The following is a 21,473-nucleotide window of genomic DNA, read 5'->3' as shown; positions in this document are numbered from 1 at the left end:
TCAACCATCATGAAGTTATTCTAGTATTTATGGAAAAGCCTCCTAAAAAGACACACATTTTCAATTACTAGATGGCAAGAGAAAGTTCTAAGTAAGAACCATACTGTTCTACCTATGAAGAACAGGCCTGTTACTGAACTATGATTACTGAAAGAGGGATTTAGGTTTTAGAATGAAAGTCACTGATTAGAATCCTATTCAATCATTTCTAATTTATATTTCTTTTCTAAGTGGAACAGTTGGCTGATTTGAATTTCAACTCCTTTGCCCCTCTAGGAAAATGGTGATAAGCACTGAAGTAGCTAACAAAATGGCTAATAAGAGAAAGAAAAGAAGCTAAGTTAACATTAAAACAGACTTTTGGATCTTTAAAATGTGATAGAACTTTAGAGAGAGAATTTTTAGAGAGAATGAGAATGAGTTCTTAATCATAATTTTGACTGCTCTTAAAGCTCAAGCATTTAACATTGTTAATTTTTTTTTCTTTTCGGTTGAAAATGAGCCAAGTTTTCAAACACCTTCAAAATTGATATCTCAATCGGCAGAAGCTAGGATAAGCTTTCCCATAATAATAATAATAGGAATAAGAATAATGATAAGGACTGGGGGTTTGTTAGGAAATAGAACACAAAAATCAGCAAGGAATACTACAATTTGTTCTTACTTTCCTATTTTCTTGCAATTGTATTAGGTCAAATAAAATAGAGAATGGGTTGTTCTGCACTCTCAGTCTGGAAGAGAGGATGAGATCAGGACTCAGGGCCACCATCAAACCCTGAGGGAAGTAAAACAAAACACCCAGTGTGGCGCTGCACAGGGCTTAGCTTCTCTCCAAACTCCCAAAGGAAGCTAAACTACTCATTAGAAAAGTAGATCTTTACTTCTGGGATGCTGAAATAGTACAAGTATACTATAGCTAAGACCACGGTATCAGTCAATACCAAGGTTTCATTTTTAGGGGAGATTTATTTATTTATTAAAGATTTTATTTATTTATTTGACAGACAGAGATCACAAGCAGGCAGAGAGGCAGGCAGAGAGAGAGGAAGGGAAGCAGGCCCCCTGCTGAGCAGAGAGCCTGATATGGGGCTCAATCCCAGGACCCTGGGATCATGACCCGAGCCGAAGGCAGAGGCTCTAACCCACTGAGCCACCCAGGTGCCCCTAGGGGAGATTCATTTAAAATGTGGTTTTCAAAAGCTGAAAATTGAGAAGCTGAGTTCCATATTTTTTGAAGAAAAACCACCATTTGTCCTCCCCATAGTGTTCGAACTTGTAAATTTTAAATGAACTGCTTATAATTTGCGAAAGTCATAGGCAATCTATTCCTTTAAGGCAACGTTTTCAGTTGTATAATTCTTTAAAGCTGTCATGAAAGAGTTCTACCTAGTCTCAGGCATGAAGTATAAGTAGATGGTGTAACAAACCAAACAGTGTTTCAGACACATTTTTAAATATTATCTTGCATCCTTATGACCTTCTTTATTTCAACAAGGCTTAACTTGAAACACAATATCTACTAAAACCTAGGAGAGTATCCTTTGAATGTATGATCATATGCTATAAAGCTTCCAGAATACTGACAATTTCTACAAGCACCATATCTCACCATGCAGAAAGACATGCTTGTCTCTTGATCAAGAATGCCAGCACTTCAAATAGGATACAACCCTGTTCAAATTCACTGAGTTGGATACACAGTCACTACTGTTTTAAAAAAAAATACAATAGAAAGAACCCCATAGACTGTGCAGTGTGACACCTATTTATTATTCAGAATACTTAAAAGCTGACTAGTCCAAGAAACTGATCAAGCTTAGAAAGCCAGAGATCCAGTCTCTACTTATCAGTCAAGTTCAATAGCGTACAACTCAACGTCCTCCAGTTCAGCTTTAATGGCATAAGGGAAATAACTGACACATATTATGATGCTTACACAAACCTCATTTTTCCGTGGAGGTATTCAAAACCCTTCACATTAAACAGGTAGTGACAAGGTGTCACATTTGCTCCTTTCACCTAAGGAAGTGGGGACAGGAGGCAATCAAAATCACACACAGAAAAATAACAGAAAAACAGGGAAGAAAAACTTAATCTCGTGTTTAAACAATTGAAGTATGTTTATGAGTTGACTCTTATGTGACACACCATTTTCTTGATTTGCCAGATCCTTCCTACATAAATATAACATTCGAATGGAATTTTACTAAAGTTTCTCTCTAGTTAATCTAATACCCTATCCTTCTCATGGCTGCCAAAATACATATTTACCTGTTTAAGTCTAAACTCAAAGAAGTCAGCCTACTGTCTCTTAAGCTCAGGCAAGAAATTTTAATGGAAATTTAATTGTATATTTCCATAATGTTGTGCTTGTGGCATTAGCTGAGAATTCTGGAAATTTCAATGCTGTCTTCCACAGCTAAACTACTTTGCACTTTGCAATTGATTAAGAACAGCGGAGGCAGTCAGAGTTGTATATCAAATTAGAGTTGATAAAAGCTCTTAAAATAGATTTGAATGCCTTCTTGAAAAAGATTTCAACTCCCTTAAATTGACATGACAACAAATTCTTACAGCAGCATAAAAAGTATTAACTGAAATGTTATGGCTTTGGCTTAAATTTCCATCTGCAGCTCATCAAGTTACTATACAGTAGAAAGGAATTAAACCAAAATCAGACTCATTATAGAGTCTGATATGCTGGCAGAATATAAACTTTCACTGTTTAGCAGCTGGAGTTCTGGGTGACTAATATTTAAATGCTTGTGCTTGTATGTTCTGTAAGAAAGAAGAAAAGTGTTTTAACAATATAGGTAAGGGGTAGGATCGAGAACCTTACAGAAATATAGAATTCTCTCTCACACTCATCATACTCTTTAATCTCAATGTTCTGAAGAGTGACAGGACCACTCAAATGAAGAATGACTGGCTTTAAATTAGTCCCCGGTCAAAATTCTGATAAACATGGTGAGTCTTCTTCACAGTTTTCTAATGTAAGAATGCCTATCTGAAATTCTTGCTACCCCGATACTGACATTCAACCAAGTGTCTCAGAGTAAATAATTTACCCTCCCTCTTCTCTTTCAGGTATCCTGCTAGGGGGAATGTTCTTAGAGGAATTTGCTTGCAAGCACCAGGTTTCCAACAGTTGTCCGACGCCATGAAAGTATAAATCCACCAAGTTAAATTCAACAGAATCTACTGAACACAGTCTCCCAAATAAAATTTTCTATGGCATACGCTGTCACTGAAATATCATTGGATCCTTTCCCTGGGATTCTTCTGCATTATTATTTCTAACTTCCAAGGAAGGAGGAAGCTCTAAGATCCCTGATGGGAGGATCCAGGTCTGATTCAGACACCCAGAGCAGTGGGTCTGGTGTGTGGTGCTCAAAAGGAAATCCTTTTAAGGTTTCTCTTGTTTTTCCAACACTGCAGAGTCACAAAGTATTCTGATGCAACAACTGGGAAAAAGCTGACGCTAAGATAGTAAGTTTTTGAGTATAATCCAGTATCAAAAAGTAAGTAAAGATATTCTTATAGAAAAAGCTAATTCTATTGCTCCTTCAAGCCTGACAGACACTTTCCAACTCAAAGAAGAGAACATTTTCTTACTCCTGCAGCCAACGGTTCTACAATGGAGAGATATTTCAATGAATATGATGAAAGGAATCTATCAAATGGCAGTGGTCAGCAAGGGAAAAGACGAGATGAAGCTGTGTGCTTTGTTTTTCACAAATGCCATTCACCTTTCAAGACGCGGTTCCCTGCTAAGTCTTTTTCACTGGGTTGTATGCAAATGTGTGATTCTCAGAAGGCATCACAGTGTAGAAAATCAGACATGTTTGAGTGTTTTAAAAAGATCACTAAGAGGGGCACCTGGGTGGCTCAGTGGGTTAAGCCGCTGCCTTTGGCTCTGGTCATGATCTCAGGGTCCTGGGATCAAGTCCCGCATCGGGCTCTCTGCTCAGCAGGAAGCCTGCTTCCCTCTCTCTCTCTCTCTGCCTGCCTCTCTGTCTACTTGTGATCTCTGTCTGTCAAATAAATAAATAAAATCTTAAAAAAAAATCACTAAGAAATGGTGGGGTACAGATACATCCAGAAAATCGTGACATGGATGTATTTTTTTATATTTTTCATTTATTTTTTAATTTGATTAACGTATAATACATATGTTTTTTAAATGGGCTTACCTTTGTGTATCTGAAGTAATAGATGCCAAGACATACTTCATTTTTTTTTTTTAATAAGTCCTATTCAAAGGTAAAGACCTGGGCTAAAATCATTATTTGTCCATTTGAATCTGATCTGAAAGCTCGCAAAATATACCTACTTGATGCCATCTGGGTGTCTCATTGCTCAGAAGCTCAATTCGGGCGTGGGGTGAATTAAGCCTTATCACCCTAAACCAGGAACATTTAGGAAGAAGCTAGTTTATTCATAATCAATGCATCCCATTCATCAAATGAGGTAATGTTTTTAAAGGTGCTGAGCAGACCACAAGGCACTAAATAAATTTAAGATTTAATACCAGCAGAGAACCTGCACAAAAGCTTGTGTGTGGGGCTGAGAAGCCGCGGAACAGCCCCAACTCAGGAAAATGTCATTTCTCAGCCCAAACTCACATTTGAGTCCAATCATTTTGAATATCACATGAAGCTTAGAAATGTAGAAGTTACTAAGAAGAAGATCAGGACATATGTAACCCATTCAATTCCTTGAGCTGTACCCAGAAGTGAACTAATGAGTCATGGCTATTAAGATGTTTTGAAACAGATGTCTTTTAAATAAAGAGAATATTTCATGTTGTATCATCTAAGTGTGCCGTTGAAACATCTGAGTGCTGGGAACTTTCTCAAATATCCTGGGCTGTTCCCAGATTGTAAAATTATCTAGGTCCTCTCTCCTCCTTGCCTACCGTTGTTTCTTGGTCTATTTTAGCTCTATGGGCACCTTTACTTAGCAGCATGCAAAAGTAGCAGAGAAGCTGAAATCAAATCATTTTGTGCTGCATCCTTATAGCATGTTTTGTGGTGGACAAAACTGGTGCTATCAGGGAAAATGAGATCTCTGAGTTATAGATTTCCATTAGTCCTGGAGATAGTCTCCCTGTTCTCACTGCTAAAGAGGAGTAGGAGTTTGCTACCATTTCCTAAACAGAAATACAACCCATCAGCGAAAGTTCAGCATAGTATGCAAATGACTCTTCAGAAAGAATTAAAGCTTATTAGTACCTTTTTATTTACTAGAGTCATTTAAATTATGTATTTATATATACTGTTAAAAAGCAGGAAAAAAAATCTACATGAAACACTCCTAACAAAAGAAGTGTAGCATTTTTACTATAATCTTGTTTGCGTGTGTTGTATGTTTGATCAAATGACCATAGTGAACAAACTGAGTTATTTGTCATAATAACAGTGAAGATGTTACTTAGGTCTCTCAAATAGGCCTGTGCTAAGGAGACGGTGCTCTCCAGCGCTGGTTCTTAGGGCGAAGTGGGCAGAGGGAGGAAGATTATGAATAAAGTAGCTTCCTCTTCATGTTCCTGGTTTAGGATGATAAGGCTTAATTCCCCCAAAGTTGAGCTTCTGAGCTCTGAGATACGGAGAAGGCATCAAATAGGTATATTCCATGAGGTTTCAGATCAGCTTCCAACGAATAATGATTTTTTTAATTTGTTTTAATATTTTATTTATTTGACAGACAGAGCTCACAAGTAGGCAGACAGGCAGTCAGAGAGAGGGGAGGGGGTAAAGCTGGCTCTCTGCTCAGTAGGGATGCGGGGCTCGATCCCAGGACCCTGGGATCATGACCTGAGCCAAAGGCAGAGGCTTTAACCCACTGAGCCACCTGGTCCCTCTAAGTAATGATTTTAGTCCAGGATCTTTCCTTGGACTAAAAGGGACTACAGGACTAAAAAAGACTACAAGCCTCTGAATAGAGAGAGAAAGTGAGAGAGAGAGAAAGAGAGAGAGCACACTCACACACGCCCAAGCCTCAAGGGAGAGGGAGGCAGGGGCTAAGGACTGGCAGTGGCATTGGCCAACAAGAATGAAAGTACCTATAATGCACTAAGATCCCTAATGTTCTTGACCCTTTGGTCATCCTATGGGTGATTTTTAAAAATGTGATTATGAAGTGGATTCAGGGAAAGGTTTATGGTGCTTACTAGCATCCTGACTCTCAGCAAAGCATTTTCCCAACACATTTTATTTTTCATCTGTCAAGTGTGGATCATAACGTCCCCTTGCAGGGTTATTGGAAAGAGGGAAGATAATAAGCACCATGGTCATATGGCCTCTTTGCTCAGGGCAGTCCCAGTATAATTATTAACTTTCACTCTCAAAAGTGTCCCAGTTTGGACAAATAATGTGGTTGCCTACATATAAATTACTAAGTGTAACATCTGACAGGCAGTGGGCCCTCGGTCAGTGTGACAGTCACTGTTATTCTAAAATTGTTCAAGCATATTAACAATGACAAAAAAACAACACACCAAACAAACACACCAACGCCCTCCCCCTTGTTATTTATCTTCATCACAAACCCAGAAGCAGGCTCTTTCTACCCAGAGTAGATGTTGATTTGGGGTTTCGTTTCTCATTAGGACTATAAACTACTTGAGCAGAAGCGACCAGGACCTGAGGGATTGCACAGCCGGTCAGACATCTGAGTGACAGGAACATGGGAGTGACTCCCCCCTGAGTGCCTGGAAGGTGCTGGGAGCTTCCTAGAGTTTCAGGGCCCTGAGGGAAGCTCATTTGCTCTGCAGCTGTACCGCTCTGCTGGATTCAGGCAACTTGATCACCTTTAGTTTTCTACTTTTTCACCTCAGCTCCACAAAGAGGCTACAGCTAACACCTTGAGGTTTCTCTTAAGCCTTTCCTGTAGGGTCTTTGAGCTACGCTGAAAACATAAACAGGAGTCAGTATGTCCTGCTCTGCAGCAGTCAGTGGTGTGCCTCATCCCCATGTGCATGTGATCTCTCCGTCCCAACTTAACCCGACACTAGTCACTAACCGGCATTTGTTTCTTTCTTCCTCTCTTTCAAGATTTTATTTCTTTGAGAGGGAACAAAAGAAAGATCACAGAGGGAGAGAGAGAAGCTGACTTCCCACTGAGCAGTGAGCCCAACAAGGACTTGGGGCTCAAACCCAGGATCCTGAGATCACGACCCGAGCCAAAGGCAGATGCTTAAGGGGCTGAGCCACCCAGGAGCCCGCACTAAACAGTATTTCTATGTTGGACAGAAATAATGTCCTTCATCGCCATCATTTAGCTCACTACATTATATCTGAAAAATGTCACAACCAATTCTCCCAAGTGATGTAAGTTTTTCTAGAATATTACACATTTCAGAATGCATAGCAGCCCTTCCAAAACAGTTAAAGGGCTTGCTTGTTTCCCCAGACCAGTTTATTTGTCAACGGAGTTCTTGTTACCCCAAAGAGTTAACAAGCTCTCAAAAGTTCCCCTCGGTGGGGTGGCAAGATTTGACAAATATTTTAAGAAAGATGCAAACTGCCCTAGAAAGATCAAGACTTTGAAGAAGTTTGGAATGCCCCTTTGTTCACTGGGTCCTACGTTTGTTTGCACACCAGGGAGTAGACAGAAACACAAGGAAGACCAGGGGAAGGTTTCAGATGGGTGAGAGAGCCCACACACTTTGCTCTATACTTCAAGAAAAAGCATGCTTTCCTTTCCTCTGAAATAGCTTGGAACTATCTGCTGTCAACTTTGTAGCAAACCTGGAAGGCTAAGAAGACTTCCTGCCACTGAGGACTTTGCCAGGCCATCTCCCCTGCTGCTGGGAGGTATTTACACAGGGGAGGTAGGAATATTCTATAGTAGCTGAGGTAGAAAGGAGGGAATGTTGAAAAGTAAATCTAGAAAGTAAACCTAAGGAAGCAACTATTTTTGGCATATTCACACGGTTCCCTACACCTAGGGGTGTAGCAAGGGTTGACTATTCAAAGAATAATCCACAAATGATGTAAGGAGTCTGACTCTGATTCTAAGTGGGTTTCGAAGCCAGGGGAGTGTTGGAAAACCTTCATGTTATTTTAACATTTATTGAGTGTTTACGATGTGCTAGATATTGTTCTGAGTGCTTTAATTCTCAAAATGCCTCATTTACTCCTGTGAAGTATCCATGCTCTTTGCTTCCATTTCACAGATGAGAAAAATGAAACCGAGAGGAGTTAATGAACTGTTGAAGGCCACGCAGGTGCAGGTGACAGAGACCTGAACAAAGCCTATCTGGTGACTTGTGTGTTCTCACTTGTGTGTTCATCATCTGAGGGCGCACCAGATTAGGGAGCCCGTGTGCGTGCAGGCACGGAGTGAGGCCAGACGAGGGGTGAGCAGATGAAATTTGGCTGGAGCGGAAGAACAGTCAGGGAGAGAGGCTGGATGAGGAGCTCAAAGAGGGCCCTGAATGGCAGTCATAGACTGGGGTGGGGGGAAGGAGCTGTGGTGGGGTCTTTGAAATGCTGGCAGAAGCCTCTCAAGAAGCCCGCTCCGTGGCAGGGGGACCTTCAGGAGACCACTGGAGCATTCCAGGTTAAAGTGAGGAAAGCCCGTGGAGGCCGTTGGCTGGGAACACCAAGGGGAGCAGCTGTGAGAATCACTGAATGGCTGTGGAAAAGTCTGGATATGACTGGGGAAGGAGTCAATACTTCACAGGACTTAATAGCAGGCAAGATACAGGAGGCTAATAAGGAAAGCCTCCGCCATGAGGTCTCTACAAAGGACATTTTATTTCCAGACATCAAGGCCATTTTAATTCCCAACTCCATTAAAATGAAAGGGCAGCCTGACAGAGTGGGCATGCCAGTGAAGAAGGGTGTCAAAATGAACAGTGAATAAGAAGCCAACACATCTCACCAGGCAATGACTGATTTAATTGACTTGTTAATTCTTCAGAGGAGGCAGATACACATGAAATTACATCCTCCCCACCAACCCAGTGTGCCCTTAACAAAAAAAAAAAAAAGGGGGTGGGCCTAACGGACATGCTCATGGAATCATCTCTCCTCTTATTACCACCTTGCAAAGCAGTCAGCCATAGTTACACTTTATTGTTTTTTAATTGTTGTACTTTTATAACTAAGCATCACTATGTAATTAGGAGCCTGGTTCTCCACTCAGGTATGTGGGCGGGCATCCTGGCCTCTCGAACCTGCTGTTGGCTCACGATGAGCCCCGTGATGCAGCCTCACGGCCCGGTTACACTGAGTAGGTCAAAGCCCTCAGGCTACTGTTTTCTACTGACAAACTCCTTTCTCTCTTTGCTACTGAAAGTATGTAAAACTGAGAGCAAAGCGAGGTCATAAGCAGGTTAGTGTTGCAACAAGCCTAAAGAAGAGTAAGCAAAAAAGTGCATTTCCTCTTCCTCTTTCAAGAAAGGGCTGAAGAGCATTCTGACTTCCAAAGGAACGCGAAAGAGAATCACCAAGTTCATGCTTCTGTAATGAAGAAATTAAGAGAGAAGGCAGGTATGGTGTTTCGTTCATCTTGGCAGCCCCCCAGGCTGGAGTAGTAGGTGTTGAATAAATATTTGCTGAATGAATAAAAAGAATTCAAAATTGTGTCCCAGATACTCTCAAAGGAGATAGGAACAGTCATTTTGAACCATTTCCTGATGTGACAGAAAGAGATAGAGAGAGAGAGAGAGAGTGTGTGTGTGTGTGTGTATGTGGGGGAGGGATGCATTAGAAAAGGTGGAGAGAATATACTTTGTCTAGAGTAATTTGAAAATTGACAAGGGGAGAAAGATTTTAAAAGAAATCCCAATGGCCTCAGTATTGTCACACATAATTTTCTATCTAATGAGACAATGACAAAAATTGATAGGAGAAAATCATCTGGCCTTGGTGTACTCAAAATGATGATTCAAAACCACATACTGATGTCAAACTCACAGTAAGTCTTTCCAGTTATTGGAAAACCGCTCCATTAAGAATCTTGTGTGTCAAATCCTTTTCATTAATCAAAGGGTGGGTAGACAAAGGAAGATTCATCCTGGAGTGTGAAGTATTGCACAAATAATGGATCCAAGATAAATGAATTAGAACTACAACAAATAAACGAATTCTATTTGGGTGACAGTAGGACTCCCAAATGGCTTCCCACTTGTCAAAAAACAGCCTCAGACAAGCCCTATAGTGTACACAGTGGTGCAAAATGACCTGGGAAAAAATGGTTTCTTTGGATATCATTTAGAGATTCATATCCCTGAATTCCTTAAGGCTGAATCTACTTTGGCTCTTTTCTTAAAGCAATTATGGCAGAGGCTCTCCTGCCCAGGTTCTGTTTACATAAGGACCATCTTGGCCACAGGTCATCTGGGTAGGAGCTAATTAATTGCCAGCTCTTTGAGCACAGGTAGGTTAATTAGCATGCATGTAATATGGCCTCGGAATTTTTCTTGGGAAAATTGTTTTTAAAGGATCTGTAATACCTGCCGGTCTCTTATCCAGAGCAAGCACAAAGGCTACTGGAGAAATAGAAAAGACTTTGTTTTTAAACTATTCAGAAGACACAAGGCATCACTGATCACCTCAAGGCCTCATTTTAATTGGATTCCAGATCCACGATGCCTTAGAGATAGTCTTTTGGAAATATATTACTGCTAAAATCTGTAAGTAGGTCAGCAATGGAACTTCAGAAGCCGTAACATTCTTAGATCCTAATAAACGATCAGGGTCAGAACCTTACTTTGTGTGTATTTCAGTAAAGCATGTTGTGGGTTTGGACCACAACACATCAGGATTTTTACAAATCCAAATATTAGAAAGCATTCTGAACATCATCCACATGGACAAGAAAGAGAGAAATAAACCTGTAAATGCCTCTAGATACAAAAGAGATGAATCTTGGGTTTTGGACTATTAAGTACTTTTTTTTCTCCAGACAATAGCCTAATAGGAGAATTACGAAGTACTCTGACACCTTCCACACCCCTCCGATTAAAACACACTTCACCAAATACTTAGATAAAGCCTGATTAAATAAACATTAAGGCAGAAAATGCAGCCTAGAATGCCCCATCCTGGGCTCTGCTGGAGTCTGAAGGGCCATCTCACTGGAAGATTTAACCAAACAATATCTCCTGTGATTCCCCTGCAGCCTTTGCACTTAAGGAAAGCTAGTTCAGTCTCTGACATTTTGATTTTCACAGCAGACCCAACCAAAAAAAAAACTTCCTGGGCTCCCAAGCTTATGCCTCCAGTTGAGATTGGATTTCTCGAACCTTACGCAACAGCCAGCAAACAAACAAACAGAAAAGGTTATTTCTATTACTCACTATTACTCCAGGATTTCAGTAAATATTTGATACTGATCTCAAAGAAGCCGGAATCCTGCTGGCTGGCCATGTCGGCGGTATACAAAGAGGCTCCCGGGACTGGACTGGGAGCCGCTGGAGGAGCAGGTACCGGGCGTGGAGATGTGCCTGTCACAGGTTAGTGATGTAAGCGGGGGTCAGCGGCGGAGAGGGAGGCTCTGCAGGTCTACCTCCGGCATGGGCAGGGAGCCCTCATTTAAAGGACACCGAGGAGCGAGCGGGAGAGAGATGCTCGGCCGCTCCTCCTCCTCCTCCTCCTCCTTCTGCTCGGGGTCCAGGACTTGCTTCTTATTTGCTGGGTGCTGATCTGCCTGCAGCCCTCAGAAGGCGGCGGCCGCTGCTTTCATTTCTGGGCTGCCATAACCAGAGCCGGCCGCTGCCGGCCGCCCGCATGCTCTGCTCCAGCCAGGTACGCTCCGAGGAAGTCCCCACCTGAGCTGCGATCCGTTTTCCCCCCGGGGAGGGAGCGTTTCTTGGCTGGCCTCCCGCGCAGACCCGCTCAGCCCACACAGCTCTCCGCAGGGCTGAGGGATGGGCTGGGAGCGCCGCCCCCTGTCCCTGCCCCTGCCCACGGGCTCAACCTGAGCCGCCCCTCGGCCCCGGACTCAGCGGGAGGAGGGGGAGGAATCTCCCAGCTTCTGGGGCTCCTCACTCTTCAGAAATGCTTCCAGGGAGCAGCCCGCGTGAGCACTGGCTGCTACTTCCCCTTGTGTCTGTCCCTGAAATAATACACAACCGCATCGCGCTGCAGCGGGCGAAGCTAGCTGCACCCCTGGATCTGGCTGCAGTGACGTTTTTCAGAAAAGCCCCATCTGTCAGCCTTGTTGCAGGAAGAACGCTGGGCTTTTTCTTCCCCTTCTTTCACGGGCACAGTGGAAGCGGCACTTTGTGCCTCGCCCTCCCAGAAAGGCTTGCCATTTGGAGAGGCACCGCACCCCGAAACGTGTGCGTCTGAAGGGCATGCCTGGTCGGCTTGTTTACAGAATGTCAGGCTCCATGGGCAGATCTGTGTCTCAAACCTATCACTTCTAAGAATCGCCGAGTCCACGGAAGCTTATTTATTTGTGTTAAAAGGATAAGAAGCAAAGGCATTAGATTCCTTGCTGTACAATGGCTTTTTAGTTGGTGAAATCTCACTATCAGGTGTCCTGATTTCGGTTAGCTGTATTTCATGTTATCATATAGCTTGACTAGGGGATTAAATAAGAGCTTTCTGATTTTGACAGGCTGCCTTTCAGTAGGTGGGATTTGACCAACCATCTCACAAATCACGGAATAGTTCTCCCTTTCCAGTACATTTCTGATTAATATTTTCCAAAGGAATGAATAAAGCCATATTAATAATTATTGAACATAAAAAAATGTTGGGCAACTCCCCTCAAATCAACAAATAGGACTTTTTAGACTAACAGCTCTTCTGAGAAATGGAAAGAGTACAATGTACTTCTAAGATGAAGAGTTTTAAAAAATTTAGCACTACAGAGAACCATGCTATGTCCTGAAATGCCCCCAAGACACCATCATTACAAGCATTTCAAGCTCCTTACACTTACACAAAAGGCAAGCCCTGAGCCACTAAGATTTCCAGTTCTACTCACAGTGCTTAATTTCTGTGAAATCACTTATCAGATGGACTTTTTCTTTTTTCTTTTTTTTCCCCCCTTTAAAGACTTTATTAATTTGAGAGAGACCAGGCAAGAGAGCATAAGCGGGGAGCAGAGGGAGAAGCAGGTTCCCCACCAAACAGGGAGCCAGACACCGGGCTCCATCCCAGGACCCTCAGCTGAAGGCAGAGGCCAACTAGGAGCCTCTGGACTTCTTTTTCACTTACAGTCTTACTAGAGTTGATAAACTAATTCTGTTTTGTCACCTGTACTTTGAATGAATGGGTTCCAAGTGAAACAGGACCCAAAGGTTTTACCTCAAAACGCAATCACCTCTGAAAACAAAAACTAATATCCATACCCACCTTTCTGAGGCCTCCGCATGGCAATGAATGAACAGGAAGTCTGCCGGGTACTTCCGAGTTAATGAGCAGAAAGTCTCCCAAGACAGGTCCCAGATGCCTACCTGGCTCTAGACCTTAGCTAGCAGAACTGGGGCAAGCTATTAATCTCACTAAGCCTCAATTTCCTCGCCTGAGAAAGGGGGATAATAGTGGTACCAACCTCATTCAGTTTTTGGAGAGATTAAATGACATTATGAATAAAGTGTTCTGCATAGTGTCTTGCATAGAGTCAACAACTAAGTTTCAGGGTTATTGATATTTAGGATGAAACCTTGGGGAGGCCAGAATCCAACTTTGGAAATTAACCAAGTTTGTATTGCTGGTATTTGGTAACAATGTACGGCTAGCAAGTTGGAGACATTTGGAACAGCTGTAATAAGCAAGCACGCTGTTATGTACTGTTACTCAAGCATACAGAGATTCTCTTGGACCACCTTATAAAAGAGATCTTTAACTGGCTTTTCAAGGTTTTCAGCCCTACCATAAACATATTAACTGGCTGAGAATGCCACTCTTACATATATTTCAAAAGGAAATGATCATAAAATTTTAAATGTTGTTGAGAAAAGAATGTTTTTAATGGCATCTCATTTTCTCTGTGAAGAGCGAATCAGTAACTAAGAGCCCAGTTTCCGTCCGTTAGAACCTGAAATCTTGCTCATGTGTGCTTTTTCTCCCCCTTATTTGAGTACCTTTAAAGAGAGCATATATTGTAAAAGAACAGAAAAGGCCTTTTGTTTTGTTGAAAGGCCTACAAATCAAATAGAATGACACCTGCTGCAAGCTGGGATAAAACATTTATCCTTTTGTCTCCTCTCTGGTGGGGGCAGGGACGTTTATAAAACAAAATGTAGTCAGAACAGGCACCTGGACAGAGGAACCTAAAATACAAAATAAAATCTGAATTTGTCCCTGGCTTCTTATAAGACTTCAGATGCCATTTAAGAGGAATGAGGAACCTTTCCTTCATAATCTTAGGAGACCATATAATGAACCTTTAAGCAAGGGGTTAGGCAAAGATTTAGGAGGCGCAGAGAAAAGTAGCAGTAATACAGGAAAGCTGAAAAGTCTCAGGAGGTGGTATCCAAGAGTAGGAAAAAAAAAGTCAGAAAGTGACCTGAGACATAATTAGACACATAATACCATCTACATTTATTCAACACTAATACTGTGTTTAAAAATACCTATTTTACCATATTGAATCCTACCCCCCCCCCATCTAGGAAGTACTCTGAATAGCCCCATGTCATAGATGAGTAAATGGAGGCGAAAGAGGCATAGAATAAGGTCAAGGTCATAGAGCTAGGAAAATTTAAGTCTAGCAAATTTTAGAACCAGAGTCATTTTCCTCTCCTCTTTCCTTAAATCACAAGCAAGGCAAGAATCATGGTTATCAAACTTCTTATCCAAAGTTCAGGAAGAGATGCTAACACCATTATTAGCACTCCATAATAGGAGTGCTTCGGGACCCATTGGCCCTCCAAAATTGATTACTGTCTTCCCACTGGGCTCTAGCTTGCAGAAGGAATGGTTCCTTGGGACTTTGGCCCACCCTGAAGGAACCTAGAGAAGAATACTGTTATTTTTCCCATCAATTTGACTCGTTGTACAGGTTGCGGTCTGATTAAGGGTGCCGGACCCGGGGTAGAGGTGGGACAGGGAAGGGTGGCACGTTTGTCTGAACACCACTCTCCAAGCTATAAAGGGGTGGAAATGGGCTATGTCCACCCTGGTGTGTGCCACACATCTGCCCAATACTCAACCCACAGGAAGGGGTGCCTCATTGTGATCCATACAGCCAATGGACTGGTGGTAGCCTGGGGTGGTGTGGAAGGAAAACCAAGAAAACAGAGCATTTCAAGAAGACACAGGCCAACTGGTCACCTGTGTCCCAGCCTGCTGAGTGGCAGGGTGGGATGAAGGTGGTGAAAGGTGCGTGGATTGATTGTATATTACAATCTGTGGCATGTAGCCATCCTGCCTGAATTCCTACTCTCTCTTCTCTCCCTCCAGAAGAGCCATGTGTCCCTCAGTTGTGCATCTGCCACAGCCCCTAGCACACACTAAGATGCAAAAAACACACAGAGTCACTGAATGAACGTGTCACGCATGCCTACCGCTATCGGTTGCCTGCGGGGGTGGGGGGGGATAATGTACAACAGAAGTGCAATCAGTTTGTGTTTTAATTCATATTTAATTTTTCTTTCCTAGCATTTCTGAAAATTCTTTTTTGAGATGAAAATGTGTGTTCAAAAAAATGTGACAACAAAGCTAGGCAAACAATCTGGATGCTTGCCAACATCCAGAGCCATCTCCTAATGGTTTTAAAGAGTCTGATTGAGTTGATTGGGTTAGGGTTGGAATCCGCCCCCTTTCCCTGTGGATGGTGGCACATGGGCACACATGTGTAATTATTGTCAGAGTGACATGTACGTTCATGCATAGAATGTATTAGGCAGAAGGGAAATGTCTTCCTAGCATCCTGAGGAAACAAAGGAAAATCACTCATTGTAAGAAAAAAATAGCTTTATCAGTTTTTGCTCAGTTTACAATTCTAAACAAAAAGCATTAAATATATCCTATTCCTACTATTATCTATTGTTTAACAAGAACAGTTCCAAGTCAAATTAAGCATCACCTAAGATCAATGGCGACAATTATAGAGAAGGCTTTGTTTCTCCTTATGCAGGATAAGGTCCTTTAGAGATAAAGAAAGCTTCAATATCAATCAAAAACTTTTTTTGATATGTTTTAGGTACATAATTTGGGGCTGATCTATCTCGTGCTAAAAACACAGTAGAGGAAAAAAATATGAAGTGATGCCACATCATATTCATTTTGTAAACAGAAAACTCAATAATCACTCCCTTAAAAAAATCCAACCCACACACACAAATCTTCACAAAAATAGATCCTGCAAATTTTGAAAACGCTTACTCCATTACTATTCAGTACAAATACTTTTTTTTTCCAAAGGAACTGAAATACATTTAAATGTTCTGAATGCCCCAGAACCTCATTAAAGCACAGCTTGTTTTTGCCCAGATTCAGACGTAAACAAGGAAAATTGTCTCTTAAAATGGTTTCCATTAAAAATTAGCAGCAGAACCCATTTTTTTTTCCCCTACTCGCCTCCTCTGCAAAGGAGTTTCATAAGGGACTGCGATCCCCGACAAAGGAATCGAATGTCAGTCTAGCTCATGGGAAGCCCATGAAGGATTTGAGCAGTGAAAGGCATCTGATGGCAGCAGGGAGCAGGGTCAAGTTTGAAGTCACCCCTCTTGCTGCTCTGCACAGCCAGCCCCTCCACAAGCCCATGACAACAGGGTGTGTTACAAGTTTAACATAGGGTAGGGGAATTAACATTAATCGAGCACTTGAGGTTGAGACACTGCAAGGCTATATTTCAGAGGACCTATGTGGACACACACAAGCAAAGGGCCACATCTCCTGGGCACTTGCAAGATGTGTCTCAAAAGTGGCGCCAACACATCATTAGAATGGATTGGGACTCGGGTGTGTGTTAACTCTGGTCTCTACCCCCAGCATCTTCATAATGGGTGAAATGAACATTGGGCCTCTCTTCCAACACTTCCCACCAACGTTCCCTATATTTGCTCTTGAATGATGACTTCCAGAGCAAATATTCCCCAGATATTAATAAGAAGGGGCACGCTGTAGCTCGCCAGAGCTAAGGCCCTGCTCTCCCACCCAGGAGCTCTGTTGTTTGGTTGCTGAACACCCCACAGCCTCAGTTTCTTCATCTGTTAAATAGTGCTTATCTCATGGGTCTGTTATGAGGATTACATGAGCACATAGTCAGACGACAACTATTCAGCAGCAGATCTAGAGCTAGCAACAAACCCAGAATATGCAGCACAAAATGCCCCCTTAACTCCAAAGTCAGGTTAGGGAAAGGGTGAGAGAGAGAGAGAGAGAGAAAGATTTGGCTTATCATAGTGGGCTCCCATCTCCAGCCCCCTCTATCATCCCCAAACCTCCCAATCCACCCCTAGCTCCCACTGGCTGCCAGGGTAAGGCCAACATTTTGCAAAGTAAAGAAAGCCTGAACTTCTGCACATACAAAAATGTATTATTTAATATTTTAGTACATCCAACTTTTGGTCCCCAGGGTAAAGCCAAGTAGAGGTTCTGGTGAGCTTAGTATGGACTCAATATCTCCCTAATTTACTCTTCTCATTGACCTCTCAAGGTAGTGCCTACATATTTGGATATTAAGCTGAAGCTAAACCAGGAGATACAGTTCATACATATTTTGTATGTACAAGTATAAAGATTTGACCTCAATTTCTGCAAGGCACAGTAAGAGTTAATACTCTATTTAGAGACTGTATGTGAAGAGAAAATATGGATTTCTTCCTCTGCCTTTTATTATGAAAGCATACAACAATGTTGATAACCTTACTACCCTATTTTCAAATACCACCAGCAACCAGAGAAATTAATTACACTGAGATACAAACAGGTCCAATATCATGAGCTACAACAGGAGCCAACAATTAATACATGATAATAAAATATTAAGTCCTTTCTGAAGAAAAACATGGCACTTGCTTTTGCACATCATTATTTACCAAAAATGCACAGACTGATAATACTTAGGATAAAAAACAGTTACATTAATCACCATTCTTCCCAAACATTAGATGCCATTGAAAGGAGAACTAAGAAAATAGTTTTTCCTTATAAAAATGATAATTAAACAAACAAACAAAAAAGGTGCATTCCCATAGTTGCATTTAAGTATTTTGGCTATAGCAAGGCATTTCCATTATTAAGTGATTAAAAATTAAGTACCCAATTTTAGGGCTAGAACTAATATTCCCACTAATGTTCCCAATTTCATACACAAAAGTAAATATTAGATTTTAAGTCCTAAGAGGCAGATCAACTTTTCCTCACAAGTACCATTTAATGTATATAGTTATTAAAATCTAGAATTTTAAAGTCAATGAAATTGGGAAAAGTTGGAAATTTTGATTAGTTTTTTTTATATCCTTGCTACTTAAACATTATACACTTTTCTCTTTCTTTTAAGTGTGATCACATGTTTGCAGTTATCTACCAACAAAGTCTGATGGACTGGGAGTCAGGAAACTTTATCCTGTTCCTTACTCTAACCTGAATATGATGACCTTGGGCAAGTTACTTCCTACTAAATGAGGAAAGCTGCTTCTTATCACCAGACGGGCTCATCTCCTGGGACAGGCCCACCTTTGATTTCTCATATTATTGGGAGGGGCCCCCACACGGGGAAAGAACAGAGCACAATAAATGATTTGATGTCAGTCTTTGGCATTTGTTACTTCAATCTTTTGGCAATAGATTCACCTTCTCAATTCTGTTCTGATAAAGCTAATATCAAAAGTACCCCCATATAAAGCACACGCTGCCTGTCGAGGAAGAGCAGCAGACACGGGAGCAAAAAATAACTGGGAAGGAGAAAGAGGTAAGTCAAAGTGAAACGGATCAAGTTGTCTTCTGTGAAGGCAGTGAGGCAGTATCAAAGTGCTTCCTTTGGTTTAGAGGAAAAGTGACAGTCTACCGTTGGCCAAGTCCTGGAAACCAGGGATATCCTGTAGCTGAAAACCAGCTCACGGTCCCGAAGATGAAGTGCTGAGCTAAGGAATTAGATACATAGAACAGCCCTTCAGGGGGCGCCTGGGTGGCTCAGTGGGTTAAGCCTCTGCCTTCAGCACAGGTCATGATCTCAGGGTTCTGGGATCGAGCCCTGCATCAGGCTCTCTGCTCAGCGGGGAGCCTGCTTCCTCCTCTCTCTCTGCCTGCCTCTCTGCCTACTTGTGATCTCTGTCTGTCAAATAAATAAATAAAACCTTTTATAAAAATAAAACAAAAAACACCAGCCCTTCAGGTAAAACACATGTTTTAAACAGAAGTGGGTCCCTCCCTGAGCATCACTGATTCAACCTTCACAGTGACCATCTGCCCAGAGATGGATGGGAAAGACCCTCTGATCCTGCCTTTAGAGGAGCCCAGCAACGGTGAACACATGATCGCCTTCTCCACCCACAGGCACCGTTCCACGTGGTAGAAAATGTCACTCCGAAGGCCCAAGAAAATTCTGCAGGATAGACAAAGTCTTGCCAGGCATGTTTTTAGAAAGGGTGGGGAAATCACCACCCTATTTTGACCAGACAGGCAGAGCTTTGTGTAGGAGGGTGGGGCTGCTAGAAACTGTCTGAAGGATGATAGGAGGGAACAGTTTAACGGGCCGGTGGGGAGAGCAGTTCCAACTGCCCGGCTCAGCTAGGGAGCCAGAGAAAGGATAATGATCTTTGCAGACGGTCAGGGTGGGTGAGGTCACTTTGAGCGGCCCAGGGAGATAGAGGTGGAGGGTCAGGATTCCGATGCCCACAATGGCAGTTGTGGGGAGACACAAGCTCCAGTCAGCCCTCACTCCACCAGGTACTGGCCTCAGCGATCCACTCCTGTGGTCAAGGTACTCCCTTCTCGTTTATAGGGTACAGGTGATACTGTACCATCTGCTAGCCACAGAAGGTTGTTTCAGGATTTCAAAGGGGATTCTGTAGATGAAAGGACTTTGTATCCCCAGCGTGTCCGTGTTAGGATGCTCAGGGCTCCTGAAGTCTAAGGATCACACAAAAGGGCAAGAGGTCCCCGGTCAGCTCTTCCCTCTTCCAGAAACACATCATCGCTTTCCAGCTATTGTAGACTTCTGGACTAGGGACATACCAGGGTTGTCCTGCTATTTAAGTGGCCATTTGTAAACTCCAGGAATGTGCTGGTGGTTTGCTTGCGCCTTATCCAAATGCCACTTCGGTCTCTGGATAAATACAGGATGGGTGGCAACCGCAGTCTGCCTACTACTCCGCCCTACCTCAAGATTTATTTTCCATCTTCTTTGCTCTTCAAGGGAATTTTTTTCTTATCCTTTATAATTTTTTTTAAAATCTGTCTATAAATTCTCTAATTCTCAACTGTATATATTCTTTCCATAAATATAGTTCAAATTTTATGTTCATGAAAACAACAGGCAGCAGAAAAGAAAGGAAAGGGGACATGGATGTGGATGGACCTACTTTTGAGCTGTTGGATAACATTTTGAGACATTTCTGAGAGTTGAGAAATGTATCAGCAAGAAGGCTGGAATGAATCTGGAATGAATGAATGAATCTGGAATGAATATAGCTCTACTCTCGACTTTGGCTTTATACCTACTCGTACATATGAGGACAATGAAAATTATGGGGACTCAACAGCTAGGACACGGCGGAGTAGTGATCACAACGATAATGCAGATAATGGCTAGCTAGATGACAGAGCCAAACTGGAGCGCAGATCTGATGCTAGGCCAGTTATGTCCAATAGAAATATAACATAAGCCAAATATGCAATTTAAAATTTTCTAGTATGTACATTTATAATAATGAAATGGGTAAAATTAAATATATTTTATCTAACCTAATAAAAACCCAAATATGATCACTTCAACATGCAATATATGTAAAATTATTAGTGGGACATGTAATATTCTTTTTTTTCTTGCACTAAATATTTGAAATCTGGTGTATTATTTTACAGCACATTTTAAATTAGACATCCACATTCCCTGGGCTCAAGAGCCACATGTGGCTAATGGTTCCTTTATTGGACAGTGCAGCTCTAGGAAGTTCTTAACTACTTTTGGACCCTTATGGCAGTCTGGCAAAGCCAATGGGCTCCTTCTCAGAACGTCAAGAAGACAAAATGCATGAGATTACAACAGAAACCAGTTATTTTGAAATACAGTTATCAAATGATTTCAAAAACCACAAAACTGTGGTTTGTAGATACACATTTCTTTACATATACATTAAATACATTGAAGAACATAACCCAGAGGTAAGCCCAGTAATCATAATAATTTTGTAATAAAATAAGAAACAAACAATATTGAAATCTACCTAAAGCAACTATAACATAATGAAAAAAAAATCTGTGATTTCAATTAGTAGTGAAGTCAAAGGTACTGCTAATACTATTTTTGTTGCCTATATTAGTACTTGAGGAAAAGAGTAAATTTCAGTTGGGAGTTAATGAGAGGGAAAATATAATTTTTTTCCCATCTCAACC

General features: G+C 41.8%; 1 protein-coding gene and 1 long non-coding RNA gene across 4 annotated transcripts in view; one reads left to right on the top strand and one right to left on the bottom strand.

The window, feature by feature from the left end:
* FRY (FRY microtubule binding protein) overlaps positions 1-21,473 on the bottom strand; it is a 439,393-nt gene that overhangs the window by 246,183 nt on the left and 171,737 nt on the right. For 2 of the 3 annotated variants that reach the window (XM_059378054.1, XM_059378056.1), the window contains exon 1: positions 11,312-12,130. The exons of the other annotated variant lie outside the window; for it this stretch is intronic. In XM_059378054.1, the coding sequence (XP_059234037.1) occupies positions 11,312-11,381 (70 nt within the window). In that variant the 5' untranslated portion in view covers positions 11,382-12,130. Of the gene's footprint in view, positions 1-11,311; positions 12,131-21,473 lie in introns of those variants that run through there. 3 annotated transcript variants of the gene reach the window in all.
* LOC132002852 (uncharacterized) lies at positions 11,377-18,654 on the top strand. Its single transcript, XR_009400039.1, has 3 exons — positions 11,377-11,467; positions 15,128-15,290; positions 18,418-18,654. It is a non-coding gene; the product is annotated as an uncharacterized LOC132002852 (long non-coding RNA).

Source organism: Mustela nigripes, chromosome 15 (genome assembly GCF_022355385.1).
Source record: "Mustela nigripes isolate SB6536 chromosome 15, MUSNIG.SB6536, whole genome shotgun sequence".
NCBI classification, from domain to species: Eukaryota; Metazoa; Chordata; class Mammalia; order Carnivora; family Mustelidae; genus Mustela; species Mustela nigripes.
The sequence above is the reverse complement of the archived record's forward strand: the minus strand, read 5'-3'. Positions and strand labels throughout refer to the sequence as shown.